Source organism: Coffea arabica, chromosome 7e (genome assembly GCF_036785885.1).
Source record: "Coffea arabica cultivar ET-39 chromosome 7e, Coffea Arabica ET-39 HiFi, whole genome shotgun sequence".
Classification (NCBI taxonomy): Eukaryota; Viridiplantae; Streptophyta; class Magnoliopsida; order Gentianales; family Rubiaceae; genus Coffea; species Coffea arabica.
The window spans coordinates 18,047,830-18,063,419 of record NC_092323.1 but is presented as its reverse complement, the minus strand read 5'-3'; the positions used below and the strand labels follow the sequence as shown (position 1 = coordinate 18,063,419).

Sequence of the window (15,590 nt, the reverse complement as noted above, 5' to 3'; positions counted from 1 at the left end):
CAGCTACTACATTCGAAGCTATGCCTACCTTTTCACAGAAACCTCATTTCACATAAACCTACTTTATCATAGCTTTCTAGATCAAAATATCTCTTCATTTCTATATTTGTTACTAAACTGGATTTTAACCCAGTAGTTTCACCATTTTCTGTGCAAACTGTTAGAGCTCTTGGCCACTTATATAGGCGTTTGTAATTGATAGATTTTGAATCCTACATTGTTCTTTACTCTCTTGCTCCACTCACTAATTGTAATTTTGCATTTCTTGATCTTTCTAGCCACTTTGAATATCTTAGGTCTTCCCCATTGGTTTTTTTGTTAGGCATGTTTTATAACCTCACAAGCTCCACTGTATTAAGCCCATCTCTGATCAAGATAGAAACATGTTCTTCACCCTCTTATAAACCTAAATAGAAATGCAAGTAAAATACAATTCAGTAATCAAAAAGTACTTCAATCTGACAAATATTGTGCGAATGACCGCATGAAAAAGTAATAGCTACTCCATACTTACATAACAAGATTATTTGAAAAATAGAGAACTACTATGCAATACGTAGAAATAATGTTTGGTTATTGATGAGAACATGAAGATTTGGATTTCTTTCAAGTCCAAGAAAATTCATTTTACAAGTCTTCACATTCCAATGATGGTTGATGGTGCAATTGGGCTCGAGAATCATTGAAGATCCAACCCCGTGTCATGCTTATTTCTTGTTATCATTTATTTAATTGCGTTTTCAGCAATGTTAGTTGTTAATTAGAGTTAATTTGAGAGTTAAGTAAGTTGTTTGAATTAGGGAATAAAGGCTAAGGTCATGTTGACCATAGTTAAGCCAATGTGAGTTAGTTAGTTTCCTATTCTAGTTGAATTAGAGTTTTAGGAAAGTAATTAATTACTTCCAAATTTGTTTAGGAAGTTGTGTCAAGTTTGGAAGTCAAGTCAAATAAGGAAACTTGTATTGTTTCCAATTTAGATTAGGGTTTTGAGTCGTGTAAGACTATAAATAGCCAACTTTATTTAACTATTTAATATATGGTGTTGAAGATGAATTAATAAAAAGAGAGTTGTCTCCTTTTATGGAGTTCCTTGATGGAACTTGAGTTTTTTTCTTGAACTGTATCAAGTATTTAGCTTGGATACTTGTGGTGTTCAAGGTAAGATGACCACATCATCTTATTTTTTTTCAAACCAATAACCAATCCACTAGGTTTTTAGAGACGGGTTCTCTTTAGATCTAGTAAGGTAGTTATTGCTCCATAATCTGATCAAGATAGATCCTTCCGCTGCCTGATCGATTCGGTTCTTCAAGACAGGTTCTTGTTGGGTCCAGTTCGTATCATCTGGTACCAAAACCTGTCTTGAAGAAATGAATCGATCAGGCAACGGAAGAATCTATCTTGATCAGGTTATGGAACAATAACTACCTTGCTAGATCTAAAGAGAACCTGTCTCTAGAAACCTAGTGGATTGGTTATTGGCTTGAAAAAAAAAATAAGATGATGTAATCATCTTATCTTGAACACCACAAGTATCCAAGCTAAATACTTGATACAGTTCAAGAAAAAACTCAAGTTCCATTAAGGAACTCCATAAAAGGAGACAATTCTCTTTTTATTAATTCATCTTCAATATCATATATTGAATAGTTAAATAAAGTTGGCTATTTATAGTCTTACAAGACTCAAAACCCTAATTTAAATTGGAAACAATACAAGTTTCCTTATTTGACTTGACTTCCAAACTTGACACAACTTCCTAAACAAATTTGGAAGCAATTAATTACTTTTCTAAAACTCTAATTCAACTAGAATATGAAACTAACTAACTCAAATTGGCTTAACTATGGTCAACATGACCTTAGCCTTTATTCCCTAATTCAAACAACTTAGTTAACTCTCAAATTAACTCTAATTAACAACTAACATTGCTGAAAACTCAATTAAATAAATGATAACAAGAAATAAGCATGACATGGGGTTGGATCTTCAATGATTCTCGGGCCCGATTGCACCATCAACTATCATTGGAATGTAAAGACTTGTAAAATGAATTTTCTTGGATTTGAAAGGAATCCAAATCTTCATGTTCTCATCATTCCCCTCCTCCTGAAAGATGATTTGTTCTCAAATCGAGTGCTTGCTTACAAAGGAGTAACTCGGAGAATGTCTTGATATATGCAATCTAAGAAGCATGTCGCCAACTCAACTTGATTATGAACACGAACCATTATACATGCTCCATTTGTCAATCTAATTGTACTTGGTTGGAATTTGGAAGTTTAGTTTGCTTGATTCTTGGATTCACTTTTGGAAAGCAAATTGCTATTTTGTGAAGGTTACCTAAGTGTATTTTTGGATTTGGACAGCTAATAATATGAACCAAATCTAACAAGAATTAGAAATCAAGAATGTGGAAATAAGATTTCAAATCACTCTCAATTTTCAAATCCAGTGCAATGCTGCCTTTTCTTGTTTTTGTGTGTCCGAATTGTTCTCCTAAAAAGGGGTGACCAGTGGTGGCTAATTCCCTAAAATATAGGAAGAGATGGCCGAAAGTAAAGATAAAATGAATGGGCTAAGAAAAATCCTAAAAAGTAGGAGAGGTGGTGGCTAAAATGTAGGAATGGGTCTTTGATTGGAAATCAATCAAGATTTGAAAATCAATCAAGATTTGGGAACCAAAAAAGGTAGCCACACTTCAAGATTCAAGAGGATGACTTTTAGAGTTTTCAAAATATCAAGATTTTTTCCAAGGACCCACTATGCAATCCAAGAACTTCAAGAAATTACCAAACCAACTACAAGAAGCAAGAACAACAAGAACCAAACACAAGGGGAAAAAAAAATTCGGATGAACAGTACTGCTACAGTATGCTACAGTAGTGAACAGTACCTATGAGCAGTGCCTCCGTGAACAATATCCCATTTTCTTTTGGTTGTTTTTGACGACTCGACACAAGGTAACGACTTCACTTGGAAGAAATTTAATGGGAGTTAAACCCTTGAAAAACCTATTTTCAAGAGCGTAATCACACCAAGAAATTCCAACCTCGATCAATCAAGGGGGTAGGTTAGACTCAAGTGATAAAATCAAAAAAAAAAAACAAGAATCAAATTTTTTTTTCTTTTTAAATCAAAAGGCGGCTAGGGTTTCGATAGAAAAATAAATAGAAAAAAAAGAAAAGAAAAGGATATTAACCTGAATCAAAAGCCGAAACTCTGATACCAGATGATGTGAACTCGACCCTCATGAACAGTCATTTTTTTCTTTTTCTTTTCCATCAAGGAACTCCATAAAAGAAGACAACTCTATTTTTATTAATTCATCTTCAATATCATGTTTCGAATAGTTAAATAAAGTTGGCTATTTATAGCCTTACAAGACTCAAAACCCTAATCTAAATTTGAAACAATACAAGTTTTCTTGTTTGACTTGACTTCCAAACTTGACACAACTTCTTAAATAAATTTGGAATCAATTAACTACTTTCCTAAAACTCTAGAATAGGAAACTAATTAACTCAAATTGGCTTAACTATGGTCAACATGACCTTAGCCTTTATTCCCTAATTCAAACAACTTACTTAACTCTCAAATTAACTCTAATTAACAACTAACATTGCTAAAAACTCAATTAAATAAATGATAACAAGAAATAAGCATGACACGGGGCTGGATCTTCAATGATTCTCGAGCCCGATTGCACCATCAACCATCATTGGAATGTGAAAACTTGTAAAATGAATTTTCTTGTACTTGAAAGAAATCAAAATCTTCATGTTCTCATCAGTTATGTAATACAAAAACACAAGAAACTAATCTTACATCTATCGTTTTGTAATTGGGAAGTATTTTGAGATTCCTTAACAATAGAAATGCATAAGTTAAAAGATTAATTTTTTTTATGCCCACAGTGTAAAGATTTTTTAACCCAAATGAGCGAATCTAAATGTATGACATGTAAAATGGATATAATTTGTGTTGTCATGTCAAATATTACCAATTTATAATCTATCTTGTGTGCCTAATTATCTTGATGCAAGTACAAAGTTTGCAACATTAATTTTAACTTAACCTTCCTGAACTAATCTATTTGAAATTTTGGTGTGCGGTTGATCTCTATTTGATTTTTGATTTTTTTATGTTTTCAAGGTATGCAAGTGACATTTATCTTTTTAATATATACACTATGAAATACTGATGTTGAATTACAAATATTATCCTATTTGGATTGTATAATTTGAGAAACAAATTTACAAATATTATCCTACCTACATTATAAACATAATTTTCAACTGCTTTTTTTTTTATCTCATATACGTAACATCACAAAAGGTGCTACATTATTATTTCAAATAATCTAATATCCAAATACACTCATTATTTTTGTCAAATTTTGGCATACTAATGTATTTTTTCTAACAAATATTTTAGCCATATTAGACCTAACTTGGATTATGAATTTTCATCGAAAAATTTTCTCCACACATTTCTCAATCATTTTTTTATATCAAATACATTATATTGTTACAATATATTTTTCTGAAAAAAAACTCTAAAAACTTGCAATCTAAATATTACCTTCTATTTTTTTAACCACCATTGGATCTATGCACCCGTTGGTGAAATTTTCAAGAAACTTTGGATAAAAATGCAAGCAACAACCTACACCCAAGGAGAGTTTAAATCTCTTTTGTTGAGTTGGCTGAGTTGGTTTAAATAATACCTTCTAAAGTTTGAATTTGGCACTAAAGTTTCATGACTGTTAAAACAATACTTCTTCTTATCAAGCTTAACTTGAAGGACAGCTAGGGAGCTCGATCGTGTGAAGGCAAAACTCTCTCAGAAACCTACAAAGAAATAACCAATTTGTAAGGAGCCTTAACATCAAGATCCCAATGTTACTCCAACACACTAGTCAGTTTTCGATTGATGAGAAGTATGAGAGTTCAAGAGTGTGTATTGTGTTTCAGATGTCTTACCTTTATGGCTGCACCTCTATTTGTAAGTTTTTGTAGTGAAATGTGTTGGAGAGATAAGGATTACCTTTTTTAGTTTGGTTGGATAGACAGTAGTTCACATGATGATTTTCTATCCTTTATTTGGTAAGGATAGTTATTATCATTTATAGATTAACGTTATTCTCATCTTTGGGGAACCAGAAGTTTATCCTTTCCTAAAGGTTCGGATCCAAGATCATCTCAGTTTATACCAAGTTGGTACAGCTTGACAGCAACATGGCATACATGCAATGTATATCTCTTCACTTGCTCCCCAGGTCAGATTCATTCTTATCTAAATGGATCTGACCTTTAATGAGCTAGACACGTGGTAGTCCAATATTGGTTGAGTTAGGTAATCATTATTTCCAAACTATCTCGATTAGCACTCTAGATGCTATTCTTCTGAGAAATTACGTCCATCAATCACATCATTCCTGGAAATTCGTGCACATTTTCAGATTTCACATGCAACTACTTTTTTTGAATTTCAAAAGTCCACAAAATTCTATCTACTTCCCTCTATTTTCATTCTATAAATAGGGGACTTCCCACACCAAACTTAACTTTTTGGCTTCTCATATTCTCTCCAAGTTCTAGACTCTCAATATTGTGCAATCATCCAGCCAGAAAATTCCAGCTTCTCTGTCCAATGAACATTTGCTTCTTTCATTCTTCAGGCAATCTCATCCTTATGTTTTAATCAGTAAGTTTCTTTTATGTTTCCTTTATGACTGATCACTTCGATATCACTACATTTTCACCAAGATACAGACATGTTTCTAAAGTTATTATGGTAGAAATCGTTTCTTCTTCTTCGCCTTCTTCATCTTCATTTTTTGCTTTTTTTGACCAAAACTCCAATTTTGAGTATATCCTAGAATTGTCCGAGCCAATAGAAGTCATGAGTTCTCCCATTTCTTCTTCTAGAACTCTCTCCGTATATCTCAGAATAGATCCTATAGAATAGGCCAATGCCTTAGAATAGCACCCTTAGTCTAATATGTCCCTCTAGAGGTGCTCAATATTGAGTAGAGAGATAGTCAGGTTGGGGAGCATGACCAAGGCCACAACTTGAATGCTCAAACCAACCTACCTGACCCTGCTATCACAAACTTCTGCCATATCCCCAATTTTTCCTCTACTCTTTTTCAAGGGTATGTAGACAAGTTAGTGGCCACTTATTCTATCCTTGAGTCCTTCGAGCCTAGGGCAATTAGCCTTGATGAAAGAGCCAACCGATCTCTTCTTGGATACGTTGCTATTTATAAGGAATAGCTCATCTTAGTGCTGAGACTTCCTATCCTAACTGCTCCTTTTAACATCCTTACTTATTGGATGATTAGGATCACCCAACTACACCCCAATTTTGTTAGAACTATCATAGGCCTTTTAATCTACCATTATCTTTGTGTAATTCCTTATTCTCTTCCTTTATTCTGTGAGTATTATATAAAATTTCTCAACTCAAGTGATTCTATTTTGCTAGGCATTCAACTAGCAAAAGATAGCACGGACACTCTCAATATTTTCTACGAAGTTCTTTCTTCCATTAAAATTGGAAGAATGAATTCCTCTTTGTGAAAATCAACTTCTTTCCCCATAATTTTTGGAAGGTTGGGGAAGTCGAAACTGATCCATATCTTGCCGACTTCGACATGAATGCCATTGATTTACTCCTAAGTTCTAAAGTCAAATTATATGGTAAGGAGTTCTTTACCTGTCAAACTGTAGCAACCAAACTGGTTGGTTTTCTATCCAGTGACCAGGATAGGGATTTAATTGAGAAAGAATATGAGACTTATAATTTTCCCTTTCTTTTTTTCTTTACACTTAGAAATCTAACCCTTTTTTTTTTATTTTTTATAGTCATAATGGCAGATTTTCCCAACTCCTGTCTTCAAGAACTCCTGCTTAGTCTTTCACTGACCAACAACAGGTTAGTCTTTCACCGCCCAATAGGTCAATATTCTTGTTGTTCAACCCTCCACAGATACTGAATAGAATAAAAGGTAGGGTAAGGAAAAGAAGATCGCATCGAAGAGTGGTCGCCCAGATGACGACCAACCATCTCCTCCATCAAAGAAGGTCACCTGTAATGTAGTCTAGTAGGTCGCCACGGGGGATTTTGATGCTAGGAAGACAGTCCGTTATGGGCTCCACTTAGCTAAGCAGTAGGCAAACCATATGCTGCCACCATCGATGTGGCATTTCAGATGCATGGTATTGTTCAAGCCCAGCTAGCTTCCCACCATCCACGACCCCCATCATTTTTATCCATAATAGGGTGTTTCTATTAACGATCTCAGTATCCATACATTGCCCACAAGTTAACCATGGTTCAATATTGTTAAGAGACCAAAGATTCATAAAGCTGCCTTCCAATTCGCAGTTGATGGACATTTTCTATACTATCAGAGCTCAGGTGTGATGCCTATGAACCCTTATTTCAAGCAGTCTTCTCTCAAGAAAAGTTCTTTATTTTCTCTCTTCCAACGTCCTAGGTGATTTTAATATAGTAAGTTTATAATATAGCTTATTGATTCTCAAGCCATTTATAAACACTACCATTGCCACCTTTTCATCCTTATCTCAGAGTTGGGGACTTTTGTTATTGAAACGAGTCATATATTTTATTAGTGAAGTAGTCTCGGCTGCAGTTTAGTGAAGGAGTTTCGACTGCAGTTTCGAGTATCTTGTGTTTATAGTATCTATCTATATTTGGTAGTATTGGTAATTGCACATAATTAGGTAAATTGGGGCTGAAGTCACGGGAGCCTGATGCACATTGTACTTGTATATATAGAGCAGATGACAATGAGAAAATCACGAAAATTTTCCCAATTCTTCTGGTTTTACATGGTATCAGAGCCTTCTGGCTCTGAAAACAATACCGAACCCCTGAACTATAAATCCTAGGACGATGACAGATCAAAAAGCTTCAAGTTTGAAGACCAATTCGCCGTTCTTATTGAGCGCAAATGACAACCCAGGGAATTTAATTACGCAGACACAATTCAAAGGACCAAACTATGAAGAATGGGCTAAGGCCATGAGGATTTCGTTGAGGGCAAAGAAGAAACAAGGTTTCATTGATGGCACCATTAAGGAGCTGAACCAGAACTCAGATGAAATTGATGATTGGTGGACAGTGAATTCCATGATTGTGTCATGGATATTTAACACCATCGAACCAGGCTTGCGTTCCACGATTTCATACAAGGAAACGGCAAGGGAATTATGGGACGATATCCAGCAGCGATTCTCTATTCGTAATGGCGCGCGAGTTCATCAATTGAAAACGGAGGTTGCAAATTGTAAACAAAACGAGGATTCGATCATGGCTTATTATGGTCGACTCAAGAAGCTGTGGGATGATTTGAATGATTATGATCCTATGCCTACTTGTTCTTGTAATGGATGCAAGTGTAACTTCGTTACACGGCTTCAACAGCGTCAAGAGGAAGAGCGGGTGCATCAATTCCTCATGGGGCTTGATGAATCATCTTATAGTAATGTTCGTTCCAACATCATTGCTTCAGACCCTCTTCCAAACCTTCATAAGGTTTATTCTCAAGTTACGGAGCAAGAACAAGTGCAGGTAATGACGCGAGCAGCTCCCAATCGGTCTGATCCGGTGAGCTTTGCCATGAAAACAGTCAGCCCAGGCCCTCGGAATTCAGGGGGGGACCAAAAAGACAATGGAGTAGTTTGCTCTCACTGCCAGAAACCGGGACATAGCATGGACACATGCTTTCGTCTTCATGGCTATCCCGACTGGTGGCCGGGAAATTCGACTCAAGGAAGAGGCAAAGGACGTGGTAACCAGGGGCGTGGTCGTGGTGGAGTAGCACGGGCTCATGTTGCACAAGGGGCAGTACAGGCGGCTGCTAATGTTTCCCATGGGAGACCACTTGATGATTCTGATAAAGCTGGATTGGAGAACTTGAGCAAAGCTGATTGGGAGACTTTGAAGTCTCTCTGGAACACTCACACGAATAATACATCAGTTGCTCAGCCAAGGCCAAGGCTTAATGGTAAGGCATATTTACAATGGTTGTTTGACACAGGTGCTTCGCATCATATGACGGGAAAGGAAACTGCATTTGTAGAGCTTCAAGGAATACCTCCTTGTCCCGTGAAAATGCCAAACGGTGAATACGTTATGGCAACAGGAGAAGGAACAGTTCTTGTAGGAAAATTATCTCTCAAGGGTGTTTTATATGTTCCTGAAATACGATGCAATTTGATATCTGTTTCAAAATTAGCCCGTGATAAAGTTTATATCTTGAAATTCACTGATCGTTTATGTGTTGTCCAGCACCGTACTTCGAGGATGCTGATTGGAGTGGGTGAAGAGCTTGAGGGGCTGTATGTCGCACGAGGGGAGACTCTGGTTAGTGCTCATGGAGCTGCTACAGCCAAGAATATGGATTTGTGGCATAAAAGGTTGGGACATCCCTCTGTGCGAGTCATAGAAAAGCTCCCTACAATAGACGGTAGTATAGAGATAAATAAATGTGTTCATGAACCTTCTGACGTTTGTTTCCGGGCAAAACAAACTCGTATTCCTTTTCCTATTAGTGACCGGAAAGCTAGTGATATTTTTGAATTAATTCATTGTGATTTGTGGGGAGCTTATCGAGAGGCTAGTTTTTGTGGTGCTACCTATTTTCTGACTATTATTGATGATTGTTCTCGTGGTGTATGGGTTTATTTGTTAAAAGGGAAACATGAGGTCCCATATGTTGTTAAGAATTTTTTGGCTATGACCGAGAGACAATTTAATAAACAAGTCAAAATTATACGCAGTGACAATGGTACAGAGTTTACTTGTTTAGGTGATTATTTTAAGGAGTGTGGTATTATTCATCAGACTTCCATGGTTGGGACACCCCAACAAAAATAAAATGGAAGAGTTGAGAGGAAACATCGACACATTTTGAATGTTGGTAGGGCACTTCGTTTTCAGGCTAACTTACCTATTCAATTTTGGGGAGAATGCATTCTCACTGCAGGATATTTAATCAATCGTACTCCATCGTTGATTTTGGATGGAAAAACTCCATATGAAATTTTGTTTGGAAGCCCTCCATCTATTTCTCATCTTAGAGTATTTGGATGCCTATGTTATGCTAAGAACATTAATCGGGAAAATGATAAGTTTGCAAGTCGAAGTCATAAGTGCATATTCATGGGTTATCCATATGGTAAAAAGGGGTGGAGGGTGTATGATCTAGATAGGAAGGTTTGCTTTGAAAGTCGAGATGTTGAGTTTGTTGAGCACGTGTTTCCTTTTGCCCATACGGACTCCGCAAGGTCGGCAACTCCAGATCCTCTGCCTACTGTCATTGAGCCTACTATATTGGAGGACGTGCCTGAGATTGAGGCACCTCCGCCAGTCTCTGAATATGATGGACAGTCCGTGGAAGAGGGCGTGACAGCAGATGGGATCGTACCAATACCTGAAGTTGCAGAGGTTACAGGTGCAGCGGACGATCTTGGTCGCGGCAAACGAGCGCGACAGCCTTCAGTTCGTTTGCATGATTATGTGTTACATACAGCTGCCCTCAGTTCCTCGAGCTCTCCTTCCTCTTCCTTGGCATCCTTAGGTACGCCCTACCCCATCACGAACTATGTGAATTGTGCTAAATTTTCTCTGTCGCATCGTCGATTCGTGGCTGCAGTAACTACAGGGATTGAACCAACCAGTTTTAAAGAGGTAATGCAGCATTCATGTTGGCGTGAGGCTATGAGAAAGGAGGTTGAGGCTCTAGAGGATAATGGGACATGGACAGTTTCTACTTTGCCTACAGGAAAGAAGGCTCTTGGTAGTAAATGGATCTACAAAATCAAGTATCATGCAGACGGAACAATCGAGCGATACAAGGCACGGTTGGTCGTTTTCGGGAATCATCAGATCGAGGGTCTTGATTATACTGAGACGTTCGCACCTACTGCAAAGATGGTCACGGTTCGTACCTTCTTGGCAGTAGCAGCGATCCGTGGGTGGGAATTGCATCAGATGGATGTGCACAATGCATTTTTGCATGGCGACCTTGAGGAGGAAGTTTATATGCGTTTTTCACCAGGTTTTACGGCACCCGGAGCGGATAAAGTGTGTCGTCTGCGCAAGTCTCTTTACGGGCTGCGACAGGCACCGCGGTGTTGGTTTGCCAAGCTGGCTGCGGCTCTGGTTCAATATGGATTTCAGCAATCTGGCTCAGACTATTCTTTGTTCACGTTTCGGCGTGGCAAAGTTCAGTTGACCATTTTGGTCTATGTGGATGATCTGGTGATAGGTGGGAATGATAGTGATGCCATTCATGCGTTTAAAACTTACTTGAATGATTGTTTCCACATGAAAGACCTTGGTAAATTGAAGTACTTCCTTGGTCTTGAAGTAGCGCGAAATTCGACTGGGATTTTTCTTTGTCAGAGAAAGTATGCTCTCGATATTATTTCTGAGACCGGCTTGTTAGGTGCTAAACCTGCCGGCACACCGATGGAGCAAAATCATCACCTTGCTTTGGCTAAGGACGAGATCCTTCCTGATTCTATGCTTTATCGGCGTCTTATTGGTCGTCTTATCTACCTGACGATTACTCGCCCTGAATTGTCTTACTGTGTACATATCTTGGCACAGTTTCTACAGGAACCATGGCATAGTCATTGGGAGGCGGCCCTTCGGGTTGTTCGTTTCTTAAAACTTCATCCTGGGCAAGGTCTTTTGCTACGTTCTAATTCCTCTCTTCATCTTACGGCTTATTGTGATGCGGATTGGGCGAGTTGCCCTTTGACTCGACGTTCTTTGACGGCATATTTTGTCTTTCTTGGGGATTCTCCAATTTCCTGGCAAACGAAAAAACAGCATACCGTATCTCGATCTTCGGCTGAGGCAGAGTATCGTTCTTTGGCCTCTACGACTTGTGAATTGAAATGGCTAAAGGGTTTGTTAGCTTCTCTTGGCGTCCCTCACTCATCTCCTATGCGGATTTATTGTGATAGCCAGTCTTCTCTTCATCTTGCTCACAACCCTGTGTTTCATGAACGCACCAAGCACATCGAAGTTGATTGTCACTTTGTTCGTGATGAGATTCGTCGTGGTATCATTCTTCCCCAATTTGTATCCTCGTCTCACCAACTCGCTGATATCCTAACCAAGGCTCTTGGCAAACGTTCGTTTGATGACATTCTTTGCAAGTTGGGCATTTCTGATCTTCATGCTCCAACTTGAGGGGGTGTATTAGTGAAGTAGTCTCGGCTGCAGTTTAGTGAAGGAGTCTCGGCTGCAGTTTCGGGTATCTTGTGTTTATAGTATCTATCTATATTTGGTAGTATTGGTAATTGCACATAATTAGGTAAATTGGGGCTGAAGTCACGGGAGCCTGATGCACATTGTACTTGTATATATAGAGCAGATGACAATGAGAAAATCATGAAACTTTTCCCAATTCTTCTGGTTTTACATATTTCATGAGACACTCATCATGCCTTTGCTTTATCACTATTAAATGTGCTACATTCTTGGAATAAACTTTAGAAGGGACAAACTATATTGCAAACTACCTTGTTAATTTAGAGAAAGACTTGACTAACCCTAGAGGCAATTCTTGAAACCAAAGCCGAGTCCTTCCCTTCAAGAACATTGGGAAAGTTTTACAACAAATTTTGTTTGCAGCAGTTTCCAACTGCATGTGAGTAAGAAACCTGAACAAGTGATCCTCTAGATCTGTAGATGCATCATACATATCCATGATACTAATTTTGAATCTCCTCGACAGAGGATAATCCTTAATTTGCTTAACAAATAGGGAAATTGTGTAAAGGTTTTCATACTGGTGGCTATAGGATCAAATCGAGTTTATCCCAAATTGGATCCTTGGGCATGCGACACTTCAAATAACTTCTTGTAGACCGAGCATGAAAGTGATGTGAGTGATGTTGACCAGCTTCTAAAATAGAATGTGCTCCCTAAGAGGGGATTGAACCCGCTTCCTCTAAGGAGGGTGATCATCTGAGTTATTTTTGGAGGATAAAGCTTGCCCTTCCTTTCTCTTTATTACAGCTTTTGAATTTTGCACTTCTTTCGCCTTGCCTTTTCCTTTCATTTGGTGAACAATGTCCTCAAATAAAGAGAGGTTATCTAATACAAAATTTCAGAATTCATTCTTTCTTCTCTTTTGAAATCTGATCATCATTGTTGTCCTAAGTTTATCCAGGATTGTCATGAGCTTCTTTGGGATTACTTTGATTAGTATTTCCAATAGTCTTCTTAGTACGAGATTTTGCCATAAGAAAATTATTTTTCTTTGCTCCTACAGATGACGCCAATTGTTGAAGTAGTACTTCTTCTTTCCAAGCTAAACTAGAAAGACAGGCTGGGAGTTCGGTCATGTGAAAGGTAGGGAGTTCGATCATGTGAATGCATAACTCTCTAAGAAACCTATAAGAAAAGAATCAATTGGTCGGGAATCTTAGGATCAAGTTTCTAAGGTCACTTCGATGTTTAAGTCAGTTTTCAATTGCCGAAAATTATAAGAGTTTAATAGTGTGTATTGTGTTTCAAATGCCTTACCTTATGGCATGTGTTGAAGAGATAGAGATTCAATCTTTTAGTTTGGTTGGGTAAACATTAGTCCATAATTTGGTTGAATAAATATTAGTGTAGATGACGATTTTCCATCCTTAGTCTGATAAAGATAGTCATTATCATTTGTTGGTTAATGTTACACTTACTTCTGTGAGCCACAAGTTTATCCTTTTTTACCTGCTCTTGATTCAAAGAGAACTAATGAGTTCGAATTCAAGGCCAACTTAGTAATCGAGCTGGTGCAGTTCGGTAGCCATGTGGCATACATGCAAGGTATACCTCTTCGATGATCAATAAACTAGCATGGGTTCGGCCGTGCTACGCACTGGCCTACACACTGATATGACCAACTTAATTATGGATTAAAAAATTACTATTTATTGATTTTTTTATTTTTTGAATTTGCTGTAACAACGAGGATAATTTGCTAAAATGTCATAATGTATATATAGGTTCAAGAGGTAAATAATATGCAAATCACAACCGTAAATTACATAAACTAACCATGAAAAAAAGTAAAAAGTCTAAAAAAGAATGTAGAAAATTGCTGTCCAAATGGAAAAAAGTAAAAGTCTAAAAAAGAATGTAGAAAATGAAATTGAGTAGTATAAAACATGGAAGCTGCTCAAACATCATAGCCTTTGCTTAGCAGATTTTTTGTCTGTCATTTGTGTCCAATGCCGGAATACAATACGAGCCTTAAAAGATGTTTGTGCCGTATAACTTGAAACGGGAAACTAAAAGCGGCAAAATTGGATAAATGGTTAACCAAAACTCGCTGCGTGCTAGTGTGATGTGAATAGTCGATAATAGTAGCGTATTTGATTTGGTTTGAAAACAAATGTTTTGAGCATAAAGCCATCCGTACCTGAGAAGACCGACTCGTTTGGAGTATTTAGCGAGTCTGCTGAATTATTAACGCTTCATTTAATTTGTGCAAAGACATATGTGAATCTAGCTTCCAATTCATAACAAACAGCTAAAATCATCATGCAACATTTGAAATTAAAAACAGAGGAAAATCAAACATAAGCTAATCCACAAAATTACCATCATAGTGATTCTTTTATCCATAACATCAAACACATGGTGGTCTTTAATTAACAGAAGGCAATTAATAGAAGGCAACAACATTCAAACTGAAAATTGCAGTTCAGAATAGAAGGAAAGAAGATAGAAACATACCTTTTTTTTAAGCAACAATATGATGGAAAAAAAGCTTGTTTCAGAACAAGAATGTCGTATCTCTGTCACTCATTTCCTAAGCAAAATCAGGGACACCAACTAATACTAAACAGAAACAAAAACATAACGAAACTTCTAAATGAAAAAGACCAGCACTTTGATACTCCTTAGTCAAAAAGACTGAAGCCCATATCATCATCGGACTCCTCTTTCTCTTCTACTTTCTCCTCTTTCTTATCCTCAGCAGCAGGTGCAGCGGCAGCACCTCCAGCTGCAGCAGCAGCAACTGCAACACCAGCACCACCACCAGCGGGTACTGAAGCCAACTTCTCCCTACTAGCTGCAATCATCTTTGTGATATCCTTACCATCCATTTGAGATAAAAGCAAATCGATTTTTTCATCATCAACATCAGCTCCAATGGAAGCAAGGATGGCCTTAATATCCTTGGCAGAGGGACAGGTGTTTCCTCCCAACAAGGCCAACAAATATGCGGTGACCACCTTCATCTCTGAGATACAGTGGAAATCCAGAAGAATGGAGAGATTGATTGCTGATCGGCTGCAGCGCCCGAGGATAGGGTTTTAACGTGAGGAAAATGAAACATACATATATTTTCTGTACTTGTACCATACATGATTAAAAATTCTTTTTTGAAAGTAAACATCACTTCAAATCAAATACCGGGAAAAGAGGAGAGTTTCAGTGCTAAATTCAAACCAAGTACCAAAATGATTGATAAATTGGTACCGGATTCATCCCTAAAGTGAGCTGATTTTGAGGGAAAAGAAATATCACTGAACTGATTT

General features: G+C 37.6%; 1 protein-coding gene and 1 long non-coding RNA gene across 3 annotated transcripts; one reads left to right on the top strand and one right to left on the bottom strand.

The window, feature by feature from the left end:
• The first annotated feature begins 5,528 nt into the window (after positions 1 to 5,528).
• LOC140011507 (uncharacterized) lies at positions 5,529 to 7,587 on the top strand. 2 transcript variants are annotated; one of them, XR_011818693.1, is made up of 3 exons: positions 5,549 to 5,709; positions 6,873 to 6,942; positions 7,020 to 7,587. It is a non-coding gene; the product is annotated as an uncharacterized lncRNA (long non-coding RNA). The 2 variants fall into 2 exon arrangements; XR_011818692.1 differs by having other exon boundaries at positions 5,529 to 5,709; positions 6,873 to 7,587.
• A 7,216-nt stretch (positions 7,588 to 14,803) lies between these two features.
• Positions 14,804 to 15,389, bottom strand: LOC113702494 (large ribosomal subunit protein P2B-like). Its single transcript, XM_027223729.2, has one exon. It carries the CDS (start codon positions 15,288 to 15,290, stop codon positions 14,949 to 14,951), a length of 342 nt encoding a protein of 113 aa, XP_027079530.2. The 5' UTR covers positions 15,291 to 15,389; the 3' UTR covers positions 14,804 to 14,948.
• Between the last annotated feature and the right edge of the window lie 201 nt (positions 15,390 to 15,590).